General features: G+C 31.1%; 1 protein-coding gene across 1 annotated transcript; it reads left to right on the plus strand.

The window, feature by feature from the left end:
* The first annotated feature begins 246 nt into the window (after positions 1 to 246).
* Positions 247 to 21,991, plus strand: Cdc45 (cell division cycle protein 45). Its single transcript, XM_072536942.1, has 9 exons — positions 247 to 395; positions 517 to 876; positions 2,161 to 2,322; positions 5,120 to 5,475; positions 7,250 to 7,454; positions 9,159 to 9,353; positions 13,974 to 14,173; positions 21,052 to 21,128; positions 21,769 to 21,991. Exons 1-9 carry the CDS (start codon positions 345 to 347, stop codon positions 21,831 to 21,833), a joined length of 1,671 nt encoding a protein of 556 aa, XP_072393043.1. The 5' UTR covers positions 247 to 344; the 3' UTR covers positions 21,834 to 21,991.

Raw genomic sequence — 21,991 nt, forward strand, 5'->3', positions numbered from 1 at the left:
TAATTATATTATGTAAAGTCCAATCCCGTATAATTACCCAATGTTGTGTTTTTATTATAAAGGTAATTTTGGAAATTACTAATATTATTTTCAAAAAGATAAAGACCTATTTTAATCTTAATTATAATATCACAGTTTAAATTCTTAATTATTTATCACAAAACATATAAAAATGATTATCGTGTACTATCATCACAGTACAATAATTATTTGACTTTCTACACTTGATATGTGCCGTCCCGAAGTTTGAAGTTTAATGAAATGAAACATCTGCTTTGGCGGTTACTTGAAAGAGGTTATAATGTTAGAATGTTAGCTTTCTGTCTTTTTTAGATTTATTTACGATGTATGTGGATGATATAAAAAACGATTTTTATGAATATTTATCTGGAAAGGTATCTTGTTTTTAACTTTTAATTAATTCTGTTATATTTTCCAACTTATAATGCTTTTATTTAGGCTTAAATCCTTGACATTATGAAGATACTAATATGGCTTGTTTTTTTTTATTTACAGCGAATATTTCTAATGGTACATTATGATATCGATAGTATATGTGCATGTAAAATACTCCAGTCTCTTCTTAGGTACAAGCATATTTTATACTCTTTGGCTGTAATAAAAGGCAAACAAGATATCAAAACAGCATATAGGGAAAACTGCAATGATGTTAAATATTTTATTTTATTAAATTGTGGGGGTACTATAGATATTGTTGAAGAACTAGAAGCAGAAGAGGACGTTACATTTTTTATTTTGGACAGTCATAGGCCTACAGATCTGTGTAATATCTACAGTAATGGACAGGTCAGAATACTTTCAACTCCAGAAGAAGATATTGCTGTTCCAGATTTTCATGATGTTTTCAGAGAAGAGGTAATTTTTTTTTAAATAATATGTAATATACACAATTCGTTTTGAATTGTAATGTAGATACAACTGAGAAACAACATGGAAATATTGAAATAAAAAGTTAAGTAATATTTGTCTTTGTGCTGATACTATAATTTAACTTTCAAGTTCTCTGCTGTTTCATTGCACCATATTTTTATGTCCCATATCTGTTTTTATTAATTTGTCTATTAATCCCTTACTTGAACAAAAATTATAATTTTATTATGTGATTTTATTTGGAGGAAAGTATTTATCTTAAATTGCCAATGGTTTTTTTTGCCTATAGCCATCAAAAGTTATGAAAAGTTGTTTGAACTTTCAATTCTTTAACATTTAGTTGAATGTCAGAATTAAACTTAAATTTGACATCCCAAAAATACATCAAATTTTTTTGTAATATTGAATAAATTTAAATTTTTTCAAAATTTGGTAGTTTACTAACAGTTACTAATGTACATGTTACTAACAGATGTAATGAACATCCTGATGTCCTTAAATGAATATTTTCGATTCTATAATTTTCTAACCATCTCCACAGATAAAATTCTTGCAAATTAAATTACAATAAAGTTAGAGAATAGACAGAAACAATAAATGTGTTGCTGACCATTGATAAATAGTAGTTATTTTTCAAAATAAATTTGTTTTTTGTCCAACTGATCATTTCTTACTTCAATGTGTAGCATCAGAGATATTGAATTATTCTTGTATTATTGTACATAATAATTTTAATATTTAATTCTGAAATTTAATTTTTTTTTAAATTTCTGTTTCGTATCTACTTTATTGGTTTTTTCAGATACCAATTTTTTAAATTTTTAATATTTCACATTGCTGGTCAAATAATCCCATATTTTAAATATTTTCAGTAATAAATAATAATATTTAAGTACAATTTGGTTACATCTAATCCTAAATCCTACATTATTACTGAGATGTACAATATTTATAATGATGTTTTCTTTCACTTATCTCATGTTTCAACAACATTGATGTTGGTGTCATTTGTTATAGTGTGTAACAGTCACTGTAAAAACACTGGAACAATATCACTGTGAAAATATTAGTTGCAATGTGTAGGATGTGTAGGATCATTTATTATATCTTCAATAGTAGTATATATGGTATATTGTTAAAAAGTGTAGAAGCATTAAATTAGCTTTTATTAGTTAGAAGCTTTTATTTGTTAAAACTGGAACAATTTAATTTTCAACATTTAATTGTCGCCACTTCATTAAAGTGTTTCTGTTTTTTCTATGGTTTTAGTCTGATGATGAAGAAGATGATACTGATGATGAATCACAAGCAGCAAAAAGAAGAAGGTTGGATGAAGAACAGTTAATAAAGAGAAGAGAAAAAAGGTTGTGGGAAGAAAACCGTGATAAATTAATTTTTGAATATTCTCAATTTACATACTATGCCAGGGCAGTAAGTTAATGTGATTTTTTCTTTGTAACCAATTTTTTCTACACACATGAGTTAGTTTTTTCAATATTTTCAAAAAAAATCATACAGGGTAAATTAACATTGTGTCTAACTCAGGTTTGCTGAACAATTTTGTAGGTTATCTGCTACTACAATAACTATGTGGCCATAAGAAAGCATTCAGTACTTTATACATAGTCTATTTAGTTGCTCCCAAGCTATTTTCTTGTGGCATTTCTATATTATCTACTGTACTTAATGGGAATAAACCACATTTTTAATTGAAAATACATTCTATTTAATATTATGTAGGTGGAAATATAATGTAATTTTAGTTAAAATTGATGTTTATTACTATCAAATATAGCACATAATATACTGACACAAGAAAACAGTTTCTCTGAAACTTATATCAAATTAACAGTTCATCATTTCTACAAGAAATTTTTAGATTTTATATATCAGTAGAGAAGATTTTGATTTTAAAATCCCACAGGTCTAGATTTTTATTTTGGCACATTTATCATATCACCATTCAATATAGTCTTCTGTTTGCTTTTGAGCACAATTATTATAATGATAATGATTACAAATTGGCAAAGTCATCATTATAAGGTGACAAATCCATATTCTTGATATATGTAAATAAATATTTATAGTAGCAATTAGACATAGAACAACACATCCAGTTTTATTGATCTACAAAAAACATATGGTACCATCAATCAACTGTGGGAAGTACCTACTTAAGTATATAAATATTAGTCATAGTAAGAAATTATGTCTTTCAAAATAAAGACTTAACCCTAGAAATATTATCATATTGTGATGTACATAAAAGATAATCATGCATAAAATTTATGCATGCCAATATGTCGAGGTTTATATATTAATTTAAATGAACTGGACATTATTAAATATTTAATACACACATATACAAATAATAAATAATACAGGGAATTTATTTATATTATATTTATTTATAAAAAAAAAAAACAAAAACTAAACTTCTATTACTTATAAAAACAAAATTTGGAAACATTTTTTCTTTCACTATAGAACTTATTTTTTAGTATAATAATAAGATATTTTTTGTTATAAAAGAAGTAATAAACACATCTTCTTCTTTAAGTGCTGTCTCCGGATCGGAGGTTGGATATCATCATCACTATCTTTACTCTATCTACTGCTGCCCTGAAGAGTTCTACAGAACTACATTTAAAACTGTCCCTTAAATTCTTCAACCATGACACTCTCCTTCTTCCTATACTCCCTCCTCTTATCTTTCCCTGTATTATCAGCCTTAGCAATTCATATCGCTATCCCCTCATTACGTGTCCCAGATATTGTAACTTTCTTATTTTTATTGTGTTTATTATTTCGTATTCTTTTGGATTTGAAAATTGTGGTATTATTGTTGAATTTTTTGCAGGATGCGTTTGCCTTTCACCTTATTTTTGAAGGGCAATAAGTACATTTCTTTGTTACTGGCTCTTGGGTGTCGTGTTCTTCTGTCCCAGGTATATATATATTATCGCGCAAATATCTCTTTAAAGGAGGAGCTTCTAAATGCTTACGCATAAATGACGATGACAGTGCCTTGCTAAGGCTTTTCATGAAATTTTTGCGATCTATAGCCTTTTACCTTTTCGGGTAACATTGTGGCTGTAGATAATATATATGCGTTTATGCAGGCAATGTTTATCATTCCACACAATGAAGCCATAGGCCATATGCTAGTCTTTCTTTTACAGGACATCAGAGAACACATTTGGTCTAGTGAGTCGACTCCGCCTTTTGTCTGATTGTAATACATAATCATTTCCAGTTCGCCAGTAATTTCATTGATGGTAGCATTCCCATTACAATCATCCTCAGTAGACTATCTTGGTTGGCTTCGGTTCCCGGTTCCCATATGTGTACCAGGTATAACCCTGCATTGTGGTTCGAGTGTTCCTTCTGTCTCATCTCTCTTGTGGGCAAATGTCCACTTGTAAAGGTACTTTATTGGGTGTCACTGATTTTATTTATGATGTTGCTATGTCCTGATCTAACCGTTATGTTGCTCAGGTTTACCCCATCCTCTGTATGATTAGTTGCAGTGCTGATTCCATAGGAATGAAGTTGTGATGTTATTTGTGCTTCAGTACAAATAACATTGATCATTTGATTTTGTCCTGGTTTAACACTTCTTTTTCCACACTCTAGTCGGCTGTCATGTATCGAGTGACTGACGCGCACTCTGAAAAGTTCTCTTATAGTCTCTTCACCATTGCAAATGTATTCACCTGACTTCTTTTGGAGTGGGGGAATATTTACATTTGGGTCATTTGAGAGAATTTTACGAAGCCTTGACATTTCTGCAGCCTGTTCTATGTATGCAATGCCTTATCAACGATTCCCTTGCCCTTCCCATTTCCTTATTACATTCAGTCAGAACTTTGCTATAATCTTCCCACTCACCTGATCTTTTGCCGAAATTAAATTTTCGTCTGACTTCTGTCCTTTGATTGTGTACTTATCGTTAGGGGATTTCTAAGCAGTTGGTTGTACTGCGAGGACGTAGAAATGACATTCATAACGTGACAAGGAAGTAATGCATACCCAAATATTTTAAAAAGTGTGTACTAACTACATCTTTTAGCTAAGAATATTAACCTAAGAATAGAATTGTACCTCCAATAATAAATTTATTGAATTGTATTGTTAACTGGCAATGTATGTTTTAAAATTCATAAATATTTATATTGCACTTAATTATCAATCAATATTATCGTATTCTTTTCTTTTTTTTTTTTAGAGTGCAATAAGAATTTTTGAACTTGCCTGGAAACTGAATAAAGATGACAAAGACCTACTCTGGCTGGCCATAGTAGCATTAACAGAACAAATGCTTTTAGGCAAAATAGAAAGCACCCAATATACACTAGAAATCGGTCCTTTGCAGGCACATGCGGTACGCTTACAGAACAAAACTAATGACACAGACGTTATGACATCACTTAAAATTACATTTGAGAATGATTTGAAATTAACCCTCTACAGACATTGGTCAGTAAAAAGCAGTTTGAAGTATTCCATGTTTCCAGCGGTTAAAATGAAGCTATGGTCACTGAAGGGAGATAAAAAATTGCATGAATTGTTGGCAGACATGGGGTGAGTTATCAGGAGTATATTATTTTAATGTTTATAGTGTATGTATATGATATTCAGAATCAGTAACGTGGATCCATAGGCCTAAACGATCGGAGTAGATTCAAAAATATTTAAAATAAGCAATTGGAAATGAATAAGATCACACTCAGAAAGTTTACTAGCAATATTACGAGACAATTCCTATATTTTAATATGCCAAGAAAAAGAAGAGTGGATAGACTACAAACCACATAAAGAAAGGAATTTATATAAAGGATTTAGAAAGAAAAAATAAAACTTGGAAATAGTTACTGCTTTTAGCAAAAAAAAACAGATATCGGCGATTAAAGTTGATGAAACAAATGACATTTTTTTCAAATATTTATCTTTAAAATAATTTTTTTAAGTGCATTTTCTAGTAAACTAAATGACACCCATTACGAATCTGCAATAATTTTTGTGTTCATACTTCTTTATTTAACATTATACAGCTTGTCGTCGATCAGTGTTTAGTGTAATCATCATTGTTGAGATATCGGCTGAAAGTTTGATCGTTTTGTATTAAAAATTCTGTAATTGTCTTTAGCGTTATCTTCTCTTCTTGTTGTGCCATACGCTTTCAAGCCTGTAGGAGTTTCAGTTGCTGTTTTATCAACTATTGTAACGTTTCCCTCCTTGGCCACCCGGAAAATGGACCCAAAATCTTGTACATCATACCATTTTCGTATGTTTCTAAGGCAGGGATGCAATTTCCTACCCGGACATATACTCTTAATCTTACCCGTGAGTATAAGTTTTAAGAGGAATTACCTTGATTCACGCAAGACCCGTTCCAAATAAGAAACCTTTGCTGTTTCACCACACTCAACAGTTCTCGGCCTACTCCAGCCCGTCGCAACACCTCCTCGCAAAATCCACATTTCGCAGGCTTCAATTCGATTTATTGATTTTACTTTTATTGACCATGTTTGTGCATGGTCACCCATAAAACTTAACCACAAGATTTAAAGAAACTTCTGAACAAATGAGGTAGGTATTTCTTTTATTATTATTTTAATTTCCTCGTCTCAATCCCACTTACTTGATAGATTGGCTCCAAGCGTAGACGTATAATACAAGATAGACTGATCGTTGCAATACCAGTCCGTTCCCCAGGTGCGACAGAGAAAACTGACGCAAAGCAACTTCATCTTTTTCTAATGGGTCGGATTTATGGACCACGAGACCTTATTGGTCACCTAGGTCACGTGGCCGATAAACCTGGCAAATTAGAAAGAGATGCAGGGACTCTTTTGTATTGTACTGTATTGCAGCAATCAGTCTATTTGTATTATATGCCTATGGATCCAAGATACTTAAATTTCTTAACTCTTTCAATTTTCGCGGTATCAGTTGATGCTAAATCACCCATTATTGCATCTTTTACGATCAAGGTGATAAACTTATTCAAACCGAATTAAAACTAGGAGTTAAAAACTACCAACTTTAACGAATAGAAGAAGCCATTCCAAAACTAACATAACCGTGTGTTTATACATTGATTTCGACTTTGACATTACCTAATTTGATTAAGATATACAGATAAAAAATAATAGTGAGAACTTCACTATTCAACACAAGCAGAAAATAAAATATATTCCTTTTATTTCATAAAATTTAACTCCATTCCTTAGAAAAAAAATCGTCTGGCTAATTGGTCTTTACCAAAGCCATCTAATTAATTAAAAAAAAAACTCCATTCCTTTAAATTTGTTAGTGTTCTTTTTTAAATGTTGTAAAAAATAATTTTTTTCAGGTTTCCTCTTATTCAAAGTCAGCAAGCATTCAAAAGTATGGACTTACAACTAAGAAAAGAGTTTCATGAATCACTAGAAAAACTTTCAGAAAAGTATGGCTTGCAGGATATAGTTTATGCATCATTTGTACTTCAGTACGGATACAGAAATAGATACTGCGCGGCTGATATAGTGTTTGCCTTATTAGCTATACTAGAATCATCAGTAAGTGTTTAATAAATACATAGATCATTTGAACCGTCAAATTTCCAGAGGCGAGTAATATTTATTATAAACATATTTTACAAATATTGAAACATATGATTGATTACGTGTTGATCAAGCACGGTCTAGGATATAATCGAAAAACTGCCGGTACTGCTTCGTTCGTTAACCATGGTAGGGGACGAGTCATCAGCCGATATTAGTTAAGACTTACAATGTTTAACAGTAACTTGGACGACCGGTTTCGAGCATTCAAATTGGCTGCTCATTGTCAGGTCCCCGCTAACGTTACTTAACAGATAACGGTACAGATATGTGATCAGTTGTAAGCATATTATACACTTAACTAGGCCAAGAAAGTTCCCATTTCCCTCAAGTTCCTCTTGTTTGTATTTAATAGATATTCGAAATATTCCGCCCATCTGTTTAATTTTTCTGCTGTTTCACCTAGAAGTAAGCCTTCTTTGTTTCTGCAATACTGTGGATTATTATTTGTAGTTTCTCTGGATTTCTTAACTTCTTGGTAGATGACTGGTAACTGACCGCTGAATTTCTGAATTTCTTCAGCTGGTAACTGACTGTAGTTACCAGCTGAAGTCCGTTTGAAGAGGTTTACTCTCCGGACGCTGGAACACACTTAAGGCATGAGTGTATGTTACCTGAAGTAAAATTTAATTAAATATTAAACATCAAATATTAATAATAACATTATGTACAATCTTTGTTAACCTTATATATTTTAAAGGGTTTTTACCCTAATATTTTGGTGGCTCAAGCATGTTAACCTGTATTTTTAACCTGATGATGGAACTGTTGTTCCGAAAACGTTCGTGTTATTTGATGTAGCCCTTAGAGTTTTTTAAATATACCCATTTACAAAGATTTAACCTCTTTTTTGTGATACGTGGTATACAGCCAGCTGCAGGAATTATTTTCCTTGTGGATTTTACTTAAATAATAGATTAAATCCATAATAACATTTTTATTTTAGAAAATTCCGAAACTAGTGTAAACAATGCTACTAATGCATTAGAGAAAAGCCGTGCGACGATACATAGAGTTTTAAAAAAGCACAACTATAAACCGTACAAAATATTACCGGTACAAGAACTTACCGATGTTCATAAGAGAAAGCGTTTACAGTTCTTTCAAGACATGCTTACAAATTTGAACAATGATCCAAACATTAGTGTTTAACCAATTAACTAATGTTTGTATTTTGAGAACGATTTCCGAAGTGGAAATTGAAACGTCAATAAACGTACTTTAACCTTTAATTGTGGCTTATTCCCATTTAAATAGTAATTACTTTCTTATGTCAAAAAACTCGTAGGAATGCCTAAGCGGGTGGACCCTCAGTCTTAAAACATTCACCAAAACCAGTTTTTTAATCTTTCACACAATTATTTATTCGCTTAAAACTTAAAATTATTAAAATAGTTATATCTTACTTGTCTGATGGTATTTCCTTTATTTACTACTATCACCTGTATGCACTAACTTTTAACACTTATTTTTGAAACTCTGTTGACTTTTCTAACTTGTAATTCCCCAATTATTGAAGTTTATTACGAAGCGAAAAATCAAGGGAACTACTGTTGTCACTTGCAGGACCGTCTCTTCTTCACTAAAATAAATATATAAAGAAATAAATGAAAGCACACAAAAATAGCTTTGCATTTACTAATTTTAGTTTGTTTTTAGCCTAGAGATAAGAAACCCGAAGAATTGTTCAACTTAACCTTGGATTGTCTATCCAGAACGAAAAGGGAGATTCTTAGCAGTGCAATAGATAGAGCTAAAGACATTTCTAAAACGTTATTTAAAACAGTTCAAAGTGCTTTAGATATGAAACAGATTATAACAGCTGGACCTTTCGTATATTTTATCATACAAGAGGTAGGATTCTTTTAATTTTATTTTTGAAAAAATTAACAGTTGCTTTTTCAAAAATTGTGTGAAAAATAGTTTTAGACCAGGTAGGTCTAAAATAAATTAGATCTTCGTGATACTAAATATTAAAAACCCAATAAATTAAATATTGCTGTTTTTGGTTTGTAAATTTTAAATCGATGCATTATACCTTTTTGTTTCCGAAGTTTTAAGTTTTTCGGCTCAGGATTGGGCTACCTACGTCCAATGCTACGTTCTGCTTGTTAAGCCATAAGTCATCTAGATCAGAGGTACTACTTTGGACAGGACAGTAAAGGTCCATTTATAAACATTGCTTTGGCGCTGGCGTTCGCTGTTGAGCGCTGGCGTTCGCCGTTGACCTTGGCGTTGGCGATCATGGACTGCGTTTATAAACTTTCGGTTGGCGTTAAGATCACGTCTAAATTTCTAACCTTACATTTTTGATTTGGTATTATTGACAATTAACTTTGCTTGAAAATTAATACAATGGAAAATGAAAATGCTCGGCCTTTGTAACGAGCAGTTGCACTGATACTTTGTATTCGAGCATCACTGAGCCTTCGAAATAAAAGACAACGTCGATACAAACGGAGGCCCATTTACCAAAACAGAAGGACACGAGGTCATTTTAATTATATAGATATGAAAAACTGGAATGCCCATCAGTTTTTTAAATATACAAGAATAAATGTTCCAGTATTTGAAAAATCACTGCAAATGGTAAAACCAAAGATAAATGTAAAATATTGTTCTGATTGGATTTCTGTTGAAGAGAGACTTGCTATAACTTTACAGTGAGTACATATTCTACAATTGTATATATTGTACAATTTAATATCCTAATTGTTAATAATCTGTTTTAGGTTTCTTTCTCAAGGCATGTCAATGCCAGTACTAGCATCGACTTTTTATATTGGACATACTACAGTCCATGAAATAGTCCACGAAATGTGCAAGGTAATTTGGGATACCCTCCATCGTTTATATTTGAAATCTCCATCTACCAAGCAGGACTGGCTTCACATTGCAAATGATTTCCAAACAAGATGAAACTTTCCTCATTGTTTAGGACCCTTGGATGGAATACATATCACCGTTCAAGTACCTGCTAAAAATGGATCATTGTTCTTTAATTATAAGAAGCAATTTAGTGTTGTTCTTTTAGCAGCCTGTGGTAGCCAATATAGATTTACAATGGTAGATATTGGAGCTTGGATCCCGAAGTGATCCAGATGGAGAATATTAACAACACAAATAAATGCAAAAGCCGAAAATGTAGACAACATAATAAAGGCAGTTGTAGTTTTACATGATTTTTGTATGTACGAAATTGTTAGTGATAATGAAAATATTTACTGTTCATCTGGTTTTGTTGATCAATTATATCAACCAAATGGTTTATGAAGGGACGACCAGACTTCACGAGAGTCAGTTGGAAGAATATCGGCAAATGTTGCAAAAGAAGTGTTATATTCTATTAGAGACAATTTATGTAACTATTTTTCATCTGACAGTGGACAGATACCATGGCAAAATTATGCCATACAAATATTATTTTTAAAATAAATTTTAGTTTGTTACTTTTTACATTACTATAATGTATATGATTTGTTTTTGATGGTTCATGAAGTAATATACTAAGCGTCGTCCCAGGTCAAAAATGCTTTCATCTTTTACTCGAGCCGATTATACAACCGGGACATCCCCTGAAGTGACAGGGGACTGTTTGGTTTTTGATAGAATTTTATTGTGTCTGATCTGTTATTAAGAGTTTTCTTCCATTTCTCTTTTTTTCTATGTATATTCTTCTTTATTTTCCTCAGAATGTTGTTTTCCATTATTTTTTAAATATATTATTAATGTTTTGGTTGTGGTTTTATGAATAAATAAAAAAAAATAAAAAGATAGTGCTATTTTATTTTACGTTAAGAAATAAAATAACCTATAATACCTTACACAATAAACTATACTAATAACAACATAAAACTACTCTAAATATGCGCAAATCCGCTTTCTTGCTTCAGCAGCATCTTCAGCATTCATTGCATCTAGGGGTGCACAGTTTTCTCACTTCTGTCTGAAGTTAGATCACTTACGATCTTCTCGGCGGCCATGATCAACTTGGAAATTTCACCATCATGCCGTTTTGATGCCCTGGTTGATCCTGTCAGAAAATAAAACCACTTGTTAAAGTACTGAACATAAATAGAAAGTTACTAACATACCTTATGGGGCAAATAAACCTTTTGAAGTGGCCGGGGTCAAATTTCCAGTGTGGCTGGCTGAACCCACATCCTGTGAGATTCCTGGTTCAACCTCAAAAATTATTTCTATTGGCGAATAAGAGCCAGCAGAAGAAGGTCGCTTCTTATTCAGTAACTCTGAATTTTTTCCAATTGCTTTTGTTACGGTAAATGTTCTTTATAAAACAATTATTAGTTAATAATAATTTGAGTATCTTATTTTTCTCTTTGACAAAACGGTCCGCAAGGCTTTTCCAATGCTTCTGGCACTCATTTATTATAAACAAAATAAAAATTGATATTTTATAAATACATTTGTATTTTTACTTACCTCTAGCATTCACCGTTTCCGCAATTACCTCCCACTCTGCATCTTTCTTCTATGCATTTTTATAATCTTTATGTGCAAGATTATAAACATATTCATAAGTTTTAATTATTTCTATGAATGTTCCAATAATATAAAGATAAAGTTCCCATCAGATAAAATAAAAATATAAGAATAATAAGGATAAAAGATTGATTTGTTAAAAAAAAATTTTAAAATAAATAAATGTTACCAGTTAAATTATATTCTGTTAATTTTCTGAGAATTAGAGGTCTTTGTACAGTGTCGAAGGCACTTTGGATATCTAAAGTTACTGCTATGACTTAGTTTTTATTCGAAAATGCATTAACAATGTCAGTGTATAGTGTGTTCAAGTTATCCATTGTACTTCGATTTGATCTGAAGCCTGTTTGGAATGGGTCAAGAATATTATTTCTTTCTAGATACCATAAGAAACGTTTATTGAGCATCTTTTTTAATTGTTTACATACTGAACAAGTGAGAGAAATTGGTCTATATGATTTTAGAAGATTTGGAGATGAGTCATTCTTTTTGATAGGAATTGTAGTTGCTTGTCGCCATAACGTTGGAAACTTTGTACCAACAGATTTGCTTAACTCTATATTTGTGATGCTTCCAAAAAAAAGGAAATGCTAAAAAGTGTTTCGAATAACGGAAAATCGGTCTTATGAGTTACTTTTTAAAAATCTCTCTTTGGATAATTCACTCCAGAATTTATGTCAGACTTAAAGGAAAAATCAGTGATACACAATTTGGTTTGCGTAATATTCTTGGAACAAGAAAGATACTATTCAGCGTGCAAGTGCTGGTTCAGAAGTGTAGAGATGTCAATCATCCTATGTACATGTGTTTTATAGACTTTGAAAAAGCAATTGATAAAGTTAGCCATGGAAAACTGATGGAAATTCTTGGACGATTAGGAATAGACGAAAAAGATTTAAGAATTGCACAAAATCTACTATTACCAGCAAGCAAATGTCAGAATTGGCCTAGGTACTTCTTAATCAATTGAAATTCTCCGTGAGGTTAGACAGGGGTGCATCTTGTCACTACTGCCTTTTAATCTGTATGTTGAGCATATTCTTAAAGAGGCCCTTGTCAGAGTTGATGTCAGTATCAGGGTGAACAGAATTAAGATCAATGACCTCACGTATTCGGATGATAATGTGTTGCTTGCGAGTTCTGCAGAAGAACTACAATTATTAATTGATAGTCCTGAAGAATGCGAGAATATGACTTAAAACTTAATACTTCAAAAACTAAATTTATATGGTACTGAAATAGAAAAAACTGAGAACATTACTATATCGGTTCAAATATAAATGACGATTGGGATGTGAGCAAAGAGATAAAAATCCACATTGAAAAGTCCAGAGCAGTGTTCTTCAGAATGAAAAAAGTATTATGTGAACAGAATGTTAACAATGACCTGAAAATAAGACACGTAAAATGTTACATATTTTCAACATTATTATATGGAGCATGGTCGCCAGCACCGGGGTGCGTGGGGGTGTAATTGCACCCTCCTATCCGGAAAGATAGTAAATTGCTATACACGTATAGTGCTATATTTTGTATTGGTTAATGGTATATGTAGATGCAAATACATTCTGAAAAGCAGATGCAATGAAACCCCCCTGAAAATAATCCTGGTGGCACCCGTGATAAGAGTTGAAAACTGGACGCTAACTAAATCGCTATTAAATAAACGTCAAGCGTTCGAAATGTGGGTGTATCGAAGGTTGCTAGGAATAAGCTGGGTTGACATAGTGACAAATGAAGAGGTATTACTAAAAAAAACAACCAGAAGTAGTGAAAACCGTAAAAATACGTAAATTGGAGTATTTTGCCCATATCATGCGGCACCCAGAACGTTATGGAGTCACCCATCTTATTATTCAGGGAAAATATGTGGAAAGAAGGGTCCCGGTCGAAGAAGAACATCATGGCTTCGAATTTATTTAACTCTGTTATTAAACTTTTTTTTGTTTAATATACTATTTTCTGTTGTAGGGCAGCCCCAACTGGCACATGTTTTCTCACCAGCATGTGTTATTGATGTTAGCGCATTTTCTTTTGAGGGCATACGTCGCCATGTCCAGAAATAGGAAAGCCAGTACCCTACCACTTATAGTGTCAGCTCCTAAAAATCTAGAATCAGGAACTTGTATATTACTAGGGATACCGCCATTATGTGAGAATTCTCCAAAGAAGTAAGTATCCGTTAATGCTTTGCTTATAATTAGACTTCGGCAAATATGCATATTGCATATTTTGCATATTGTGCATATTTTATGCAAATATTTCATATTTTGGCATATTTGTATAAAAGTTTGCATAAAGTGCATAAAAGTTCAGATTTTTATACTGTATTTGAAAATTTTTAAACATACCAATTTATTTCAATTCTTGTATAAAATTTTGTAGTCATTTTAATCAAGAAATGATCTAAGTACGTAATCTCTACAGGTACAAAACATTTACAATTTCAAATAAGATCAATTTAAGTAGCCCTCAACATTCTTAGAAAGTCTCGGTCACTGAGGCATTCAGTTATTGGATAATCGCTAAGGGTTCGCTCATTTGCATTTTATGATCTAATCCCCAAATCTATCTACAATTTATTGTATCTTAACAGCAGGTAAACGGCTAATAGTTTTGTTCCTAATTTAGGGATTTTCCAAAATCTCCCAGTTTATTGAATTAGGTACCTAAACATTTCTAATTTGATGCTCAGATTTGTAAATAATTTTTGTTTTGATATTCAAAGCGTAAACGCTCGTTGTGCGTAACAAAAAGGAAGATTGTGATTTTATAATGCCTAAAACAACCAGTGCTTCAACTTGGATTAAACCTTATAAAAAGCTGTCTATGGATATGGGAAAAATCTACTGTTCAGTCTGTGGCAAAATTGTAAGTATCTAATATTTTCTATTAAATATCTAATATTTCATACATACAGGGTGTTTCCAAATGACACTTACAACGTTTGACTGTAGATACTTCTCGAAAAATTGAACAAAACGATATAGTTAATGAGGGGTCAAACTTATTTACTTTTCGAGATACAGGGTGTTAAAATTAAAAAAAATTAAATTCTTTTAGTTAATAACAACAATAACTTTAAAACCAATAAACGTATTTATTTGAAATTTAGTACTCGTAGGTTGTTTTTAAATGAAAAATAGCTTCCTTTAGTGAGAAAAAATTGTCCATGGTACAATACAATGGTGTGTATTTAGAAAAATTTTTCACCTTTACTTTTTTTATGAAGTCAGCTATTCTAAAACACAATTATTTTTATTGTAATTGAATTAACAAAAAAAAACTTTTGTTGAATTTTAAAATAAGTTATATGATGTACTAATGGTTAGTAACAAAAACTAATTTGTGGATTAATACTGCATTTAAAACACTTAGCGAGTGTTTTTTTTTCCAAACCAGTTATTTGATTAACCAAAAACACCTTGTATATTTTTATGATTTAAAGGTTGGGTTAAAATAAAGGTTTTTATTTTTATTTATAGATAGCATGTGAGAAGAAATTTCAGATAGACCAACATGTGAGAACTGCTTCACACATTGCAAAAAAAGGAAAAATAGGAGGAAAACATCAAACTTCAATGGCTAAATGTTTCCAATCTACTTCAAAAAAATTAGATGAGCAAGAAACTTTTAATGAAGACTTGTGTCGCGCATTAGTGTCTGCAAACATACCGCTTTCAAAATTAGCAAATGTAAATTTTAGTTCGTTTCTAAAAAAATATTGCAAACTTAATGTTCCAAATGATCGGTCTCTAAGAAGAAATAATGTGAACGGGCTATACTCGTCGGTGTTAATTATTATTAAGGAAGAAATTGCAGATAATTATTTTTACATATCTGTAGACGAAACCACTGATTCCTCAAAAAAGTATATTGCTCATTTATTGATTGGTGTTCTTAAAGAAGATACCTTACCAAAATCTCATCTTATTTCATGCCAGCAACTTGAGAAAACAAATGCTTTAACAATTTCGCGTTTTATACAAGAAACATTAGCAACTTTTTTTCTTCCGACAACTATTCCTTCTAATAAATTACTGCTTATTTTATCGGATGCTGCTCCTTATATGGTGAAAGCAGGACAAAATTTAAAAATATTTTTCCCAGATTTAATACATGTTACTTGTGTAGCGCATGGATTAAACAGAGTTACAGAGGAAATACGAAAAAAGTTTCCTCTTGTAAATACCATGATATCCAGTGTCAAAAAAGTATTTCTTAAATCTCCTATAAGAATTCAACTTTATAAAGAAATGCTGCCTAACATTCCTCTTCCACCACAACCTATTTTAACGCGATGGGGAACATGGTTAGAAGCAGCTAATTTTTATGCAGATCATTTTGTTAAAATAAAGAACATAATTGATACGTTAACAGATGAAAGTTCCCAATCTTTTTTGGATTCTAAACAAACTTTTTAGAGTAACTTGCTTCAACAAGAACTTTCATTTATAAAATCAAATTTTAGTTTTGTTCAAAAAACAATTACTCAGTTAGAATCACCAAAACTGTCATTGTTCGAAAGTACAGCATTAATAAAAGAATTTGCGTCATGTTGTCGGAACGTTAGAGGTAATATTGGAAAAGATATTTTAAAAAAAATTGAAGCTACTATGGAAAAAAATAAAGGTTACCATATTCTTTCTGAAGTAGTCAGTGTTCTAGTTGGAAATATTTCGGAAACAATTAATTTAGAACCAAATGTTTTGGTTAGTTTGAAAAATGCTCCCGTTACATCAGTTGATGTTGAACGAAGTTTTTCCATATATAAATATATGTACTCAGACAGAAGCCACAAGTTTTTGTTAGAAAATTTTGAACACCACTTGGAAATTTATTGTTACCATAATTCTAAATAAGTTTATTCATACTTAAAAATGATGTAGTTACTTAAAATAAATGTAAATCTTAATGAATAGTAGGAAATATTTAGTTATGTACACTTTTTTTTTAAATAAAATTGTTACTATTTTACGATTTTTTTATTTATTTGTATGCATATTTTGTAAAATATTTGCATATTTTCGGGTAAACACGTGCATATTTATGCGCATATTTTCTACATTTTTATTTGCATATTTGCCGAAGTCTACTTATAATAAACCATTTAAGCCCAAAAATATTTAAAAGATTAATATGTACATATCAGAGTTAAAAGAACGGCATTTTTTACAACTTTTTTTAGTTGTAACGATTTGAACAAAATGACCTCCTTTGATGTTGGTATCTGTTATAAATCAACCAGTAAATCGGGGTTAAAAATTCTCAAAATTGGTTCTGAACAAAGTAATTACTAAATTTTATAGAAAGATTCTTGACATTCGTTCGACCAGATGAAGTCCACATCTTTTTTAATAAGTTGTGTAGTGGGTCTAATATCTTGAATAAAAATTTTAGTTTGAATCATTCATTTTCTATTGCTTCTAATAACTTCGATAAATGCTTTATATATTCATCAAAGCTTTTTGAAAAAATTATGTCATCTGTATAATTGACTGTAAAAATTGGAAAAAAAATTATAATTTCTTATAATGCTACTTAAAATCCTTTGAAAAATTGCCGGAGTCGTCTTCAAACCAAATGGGAGGTAAGTCCATTGAAAATGGCCCTCATCATCATTATCATTCTGGCTTTATAACCCTGCGGGGGTCCTAGCCTCATCCAGAATTTCTCTCCAGTCGTCCCTATCCATCGCCTTTCTCCGCCAAGCACGTGTTCTTCTCTGACCAATGGGTCTATCAAGGCACCAACATGCAACATCAGTAAAAACTTCGAATGGGGAAAGTACTCCAAACGTGTCAAATTATTATATGGGACGAATGTACAATGTCTCACAAGAAAGTATTGGAAACGCTTGATCGTACACTGCTAGATTTGAGGGGAAACCATGGACGTATAAACACAGATGGACTCAGTTATTTACATAAAAATGTGAAGCCAAAATTATTTGACTAGGTCACATTCTCAGCACCTTCAAATGTTGTCACATTTTTTTATTAAAATATCTTATTCACGTATCGCTGAAAATATTACTATATTTATTTTATACTCTACAGGTGCTATCAAACCAAAATAATAATTTATTACTTATATTAATATATTTAATTGTAATTAAAACATCAAGTGTGCACATAGTGTGCATATCATTTAATAATAGCGTATAACAGATATCATCCAATTATTTTATATGTAGAAGCACTGAAACCTATTTATTAATGGCAACGATGTTTACATTTCTCTGTCTTATAGCTCTACGTCAAATTTCAAATGCTGTTCCATGTCATGTCCATGTTTGTTTACTTTTTACCCAAGATGAGGAAAAGTTGTTTTTCGATATTTTGGCTGTATTTTAAGTGATATTTGTAAATAGTGAAATAAACAAATTATAATAATGGTGCTACAGTTTTGCATTTGCAAAAAAAAACGAAATATTTACATCCCAATGTCTCATTTAATTTGTAAGTACTGTTTGTTTACATTATTTAAGATGAGGAACTGAGGAAGCCTGTGTGTTTACATTTTAAAATATGTCTTTCATAGGCGTACCATTGGGTTTATTCATATTCATTAATGTATTGAACAAGATATTAGTTCATGAAATTAGTATAGACATTTTTAAATTGTAAGTAGACATCATCTGATTAAAAAGATCTGTTTAGTAGCTTTTTAATTTAATATTTCTCATGAATTAACAATAAGTTAGTGAAATGAATAAAACTCATTTATTTTTCTATATAGGTTTCCAAATAATATTGATTAATGATGAAACTTACTCTAAACTTCAACAGAGAAAACAGTATAAAAACCTTTCAAAAGCATCCTTTTTGGTTATTTAAACTTGTAAGGAAGCTGAAAAATATTTCAGATTTTTTAATAAAACTATAAATATCTAGGTACAACAGACTAGTTAAAAACCTTATGAATATTTTGATTAATAAAAAAATACAAAATGTCCCAAAATCAATCTATGAGCATTTTGGTGACCATATGTATGATGAAGATGCAATAGATGGTCACTCTATGCAACTTTTAAAATTGGTTCTTGAGAAATATTTTAAAATTGGAATTCATCATGAAACGAGGACTACTTTAGATGCTAACACCGTGCGCATAAGAAGCGTTTTTAGTTTAATATTTCTGTTCGGTAAATAGCTTTCCAATAATTTATACATTTTCACGCCTACTTTTTAATAAGTAGGTATATTTGCAAATAATTTTATGTCAAATGCCAGCAAGAGCTTTGGAATGATCAATAAATAATTTTGTAGCAGAAACCCTTACTACGAGGAATCTATTCATATTAAATTAAAACAAATTTGTCAAAATTTGAAAAAATATGTTTTAACACATTATCAATAAATATAGGTATGTACTTAAATTTGACAAATGTATATTTTTTAATTGTTTTTTTATCGTAGGATTATTTGATACCTAATAAAAAATTAACTTGAGCTCAACTATATTTTATTGTATTAATTTTAAAGCAAATAAAATTGTATTTTATTTTTTCTATAAAAACGTGTTTTTATATACATTATTACTACTTCCAATTATTAAAGTCTGAATAATTATCCCCGCGAGTAAAAATTCAAGCACGCTTATGCTCATTGAGGAAGTATCACAGTCTATCGATACCCGTTTTACTCCCCTTTACCCTCTTGTCCAGGAATATCGAAGCCGAAGCTTCAAAACAGTGTGTGTTTAAGGTATCTTATTGCTGGGTCCATCTATGTTTATACATCCATGGGGGAAACGCACGGATCTTCGGTGGCGCGCTCATTTTATTGTCTGGTGATTTTCTACAAACACTGCCGTTATATCACTTTCAACGCGCGATGATGAACTTAATGCATGTCTCAAATCATTAGTTTTATGGCGTTATTTACAGAAATTGTCTTTGGAAACCGAATGAAACCGGGCGAATGAAAATTGATGAATCTACGCAATGTATCAACTTGCCAGTAAACTTCTGTAAGATCACAAAAAGCATAGACGAATTGGTATGAAAAGTTTTCTCATACATTGCACAGAACTGTATTAGCAGCCAAAACATCGATGTCAATACCATCAACATTCAGAATTTAATACCTGGTGAAATGTCAACAGTATAAGTCCATCGATACTGTGGTGAATCAAGACAAAGTTGCCAACTATCCAACTGAATTCTTGAATTCGCTTTATTTGCCAAGCACGCCACCGCACGTTTTTACATTGAAAATTGGCATACCCGTCATTTTTCTTCGAAACATAAATCCACCACGACTTTGCAACGGAACCAGACTCTCTCTCAGTCAAGAAAATGAAGAACAATGTTATCGAGGCAACAATTTTAAATAGAAAATTCAAAGGTGAAGATGAATTGTTGCCACGTTTAAGCACAAGGACAATGATTGCAAGTGCATTTATTCAATTTAAAGAATCCATGTTTCTCACATCTGCAGCTGTATGTAAGTAGGCTATATAGAGCCTGGGAACTGTTACGTACCAAAAAAAAACAAAAAATATTGTGTATACCACAGCACTTCAATAAATATCGAATTGAAACGAAACGCTGCAATGTCACAATTTTTTTGAAATGAACAAAATCGATAAAATGACTGAAAATGAATTGAATCTTTGTGTAATGTCTTTCCTTCAATTTTATTTTAGTTTGTGGCGTAGCAATGCGCACAAGGTACAGCTAGTTGTTAGATAAAATGAACTTCCATCAATTAACGGTCGTATCCATCACAACAGTAAAGCGCACAAATTCAATTATCAACTTTTAAGGTGGACCATTAGGAATACCTGTAACAGAATTGGTAGATTAGGTTAAATACAAAATGTTCGTCAATAGTAGAATTAGACGGATTCTTTTATTCTAATAAAAAATATAAAATTTTTACAGCATGGCTTTTTCCTGAAAGATTTTAAACTCCTTGCAATAAATTGTATAAATAAAATGGGCCATTAAATATGTATTAAACAAATTAAGTTTAGTTTAGATGATTATATCGTTATACCTATAATTATATTTTTTATACTTACTGTTTTGTTTCTTTTTAAGCTTTTTTGGAAAAGCTTTTGAACAAGCCGCTGAACGAGTGAAATGCGACGCATCCTGTGACTTCATTGACACATCCTGTAAGTATCACTGATCAAATTTTAATTTGCTAAAACATATCGTGAATACGTTGTTATTACAGCTGCCTCACTATAAAGGACCGCATAATACCCGGTAAAATGTACCGAGAGCTATCAAAACGTGCATTTTTGAACCGATATTATTTTGATTTTTAGTGATATTATTTGAGTCACCCTCCCCAATTTCTTGTCAGAGTATAGCAGAGAAACGACCCAAAATCTCGTAGAGAAAAATATTGATAGGAAATGAGGGAGAGTTCTGTATAAGTAAGCTACGGGAATAAGCTAGCTAGGACATTTGGAAAGAATGAGAGAAAAAAAGCACCTAAAGAAACGATGAAAACAGAAATGAAAATAAAAAGAAAAAAGGAAACCCAAGGAATAGATGGTATGATGATGTGACTAAAGATCTGATAGAAAAAGGAATTCGAAACTAGACAATCATAGCAACAGATTGGAAAAAGTAGAATAGCTTTGTTTGGCTATGGTCCTAATTTTTAGATTTTAATTTTTCAATTTTTACTTTATTTTGATTTTTTTGTACAAAAATTATATTATATCTAACGATTTGCAAATTGTCTACCATTTTATCAAAATATAACAACTATTTTATTTTAATAATCTATTTTTTTTATTTTAGATTTTGAAATACACGCCAAAGATAGGACGAGATTTTTTGACGCATTAACAGCGCTGTTAAGCTGATACTTTTTAAATATAATTATTAAGTACAAAGTAAACTGTAAGAATTGCTGTAAATATTATTTATTTTTACTTGTAAATATTTTTTATACTATCGAATTGTGTATATTTGAGTGTCGAAAAAATATAATTTTCGTATGCATTTATTTTTTGTAACTCCC

This window comes from Diabrotica undecimpunctata, chromosome 7 (genome assembly GCF_040954645.1).
Source record: "Diabrotica undecimpunctata isolate CICGRU chromosome 7, icDiaUnde3, whole genome shotgun sequence".
In the NCBI taxonomy this organism is placed as follows: Eukaryota; Metazoa; Arthropoda; class Insecta; order Coleoptera; family Chrysomelidae; genus Diabrotica; species Diabrotica undecimpunctata.

Excerpts from the sequence above, each read along its gene's own strand:
- Cdc45 (XM_072536942.1), top strand. The coding sequence starts at position 345 with ATGTATGTGGATGATATAAAAAACGATTTTTATGAATATTTATCTGGA. Across the intron at positions 14,174-21,051 it reads TGTGAGAATTCTCCAAAGAA|CTTTTTTGGAAAAGCTTTTG; the intron begins GTAAGTATCCGT and ends TTTCTTTTTAAG. Across the intron at positions 21,129-21,768 it reads TGACTTCATTGACACATCCT|ATTTTGAAATACACGCCAAA; the intron begins GTAAGTATCACT and ends TTTTTATTTTAG.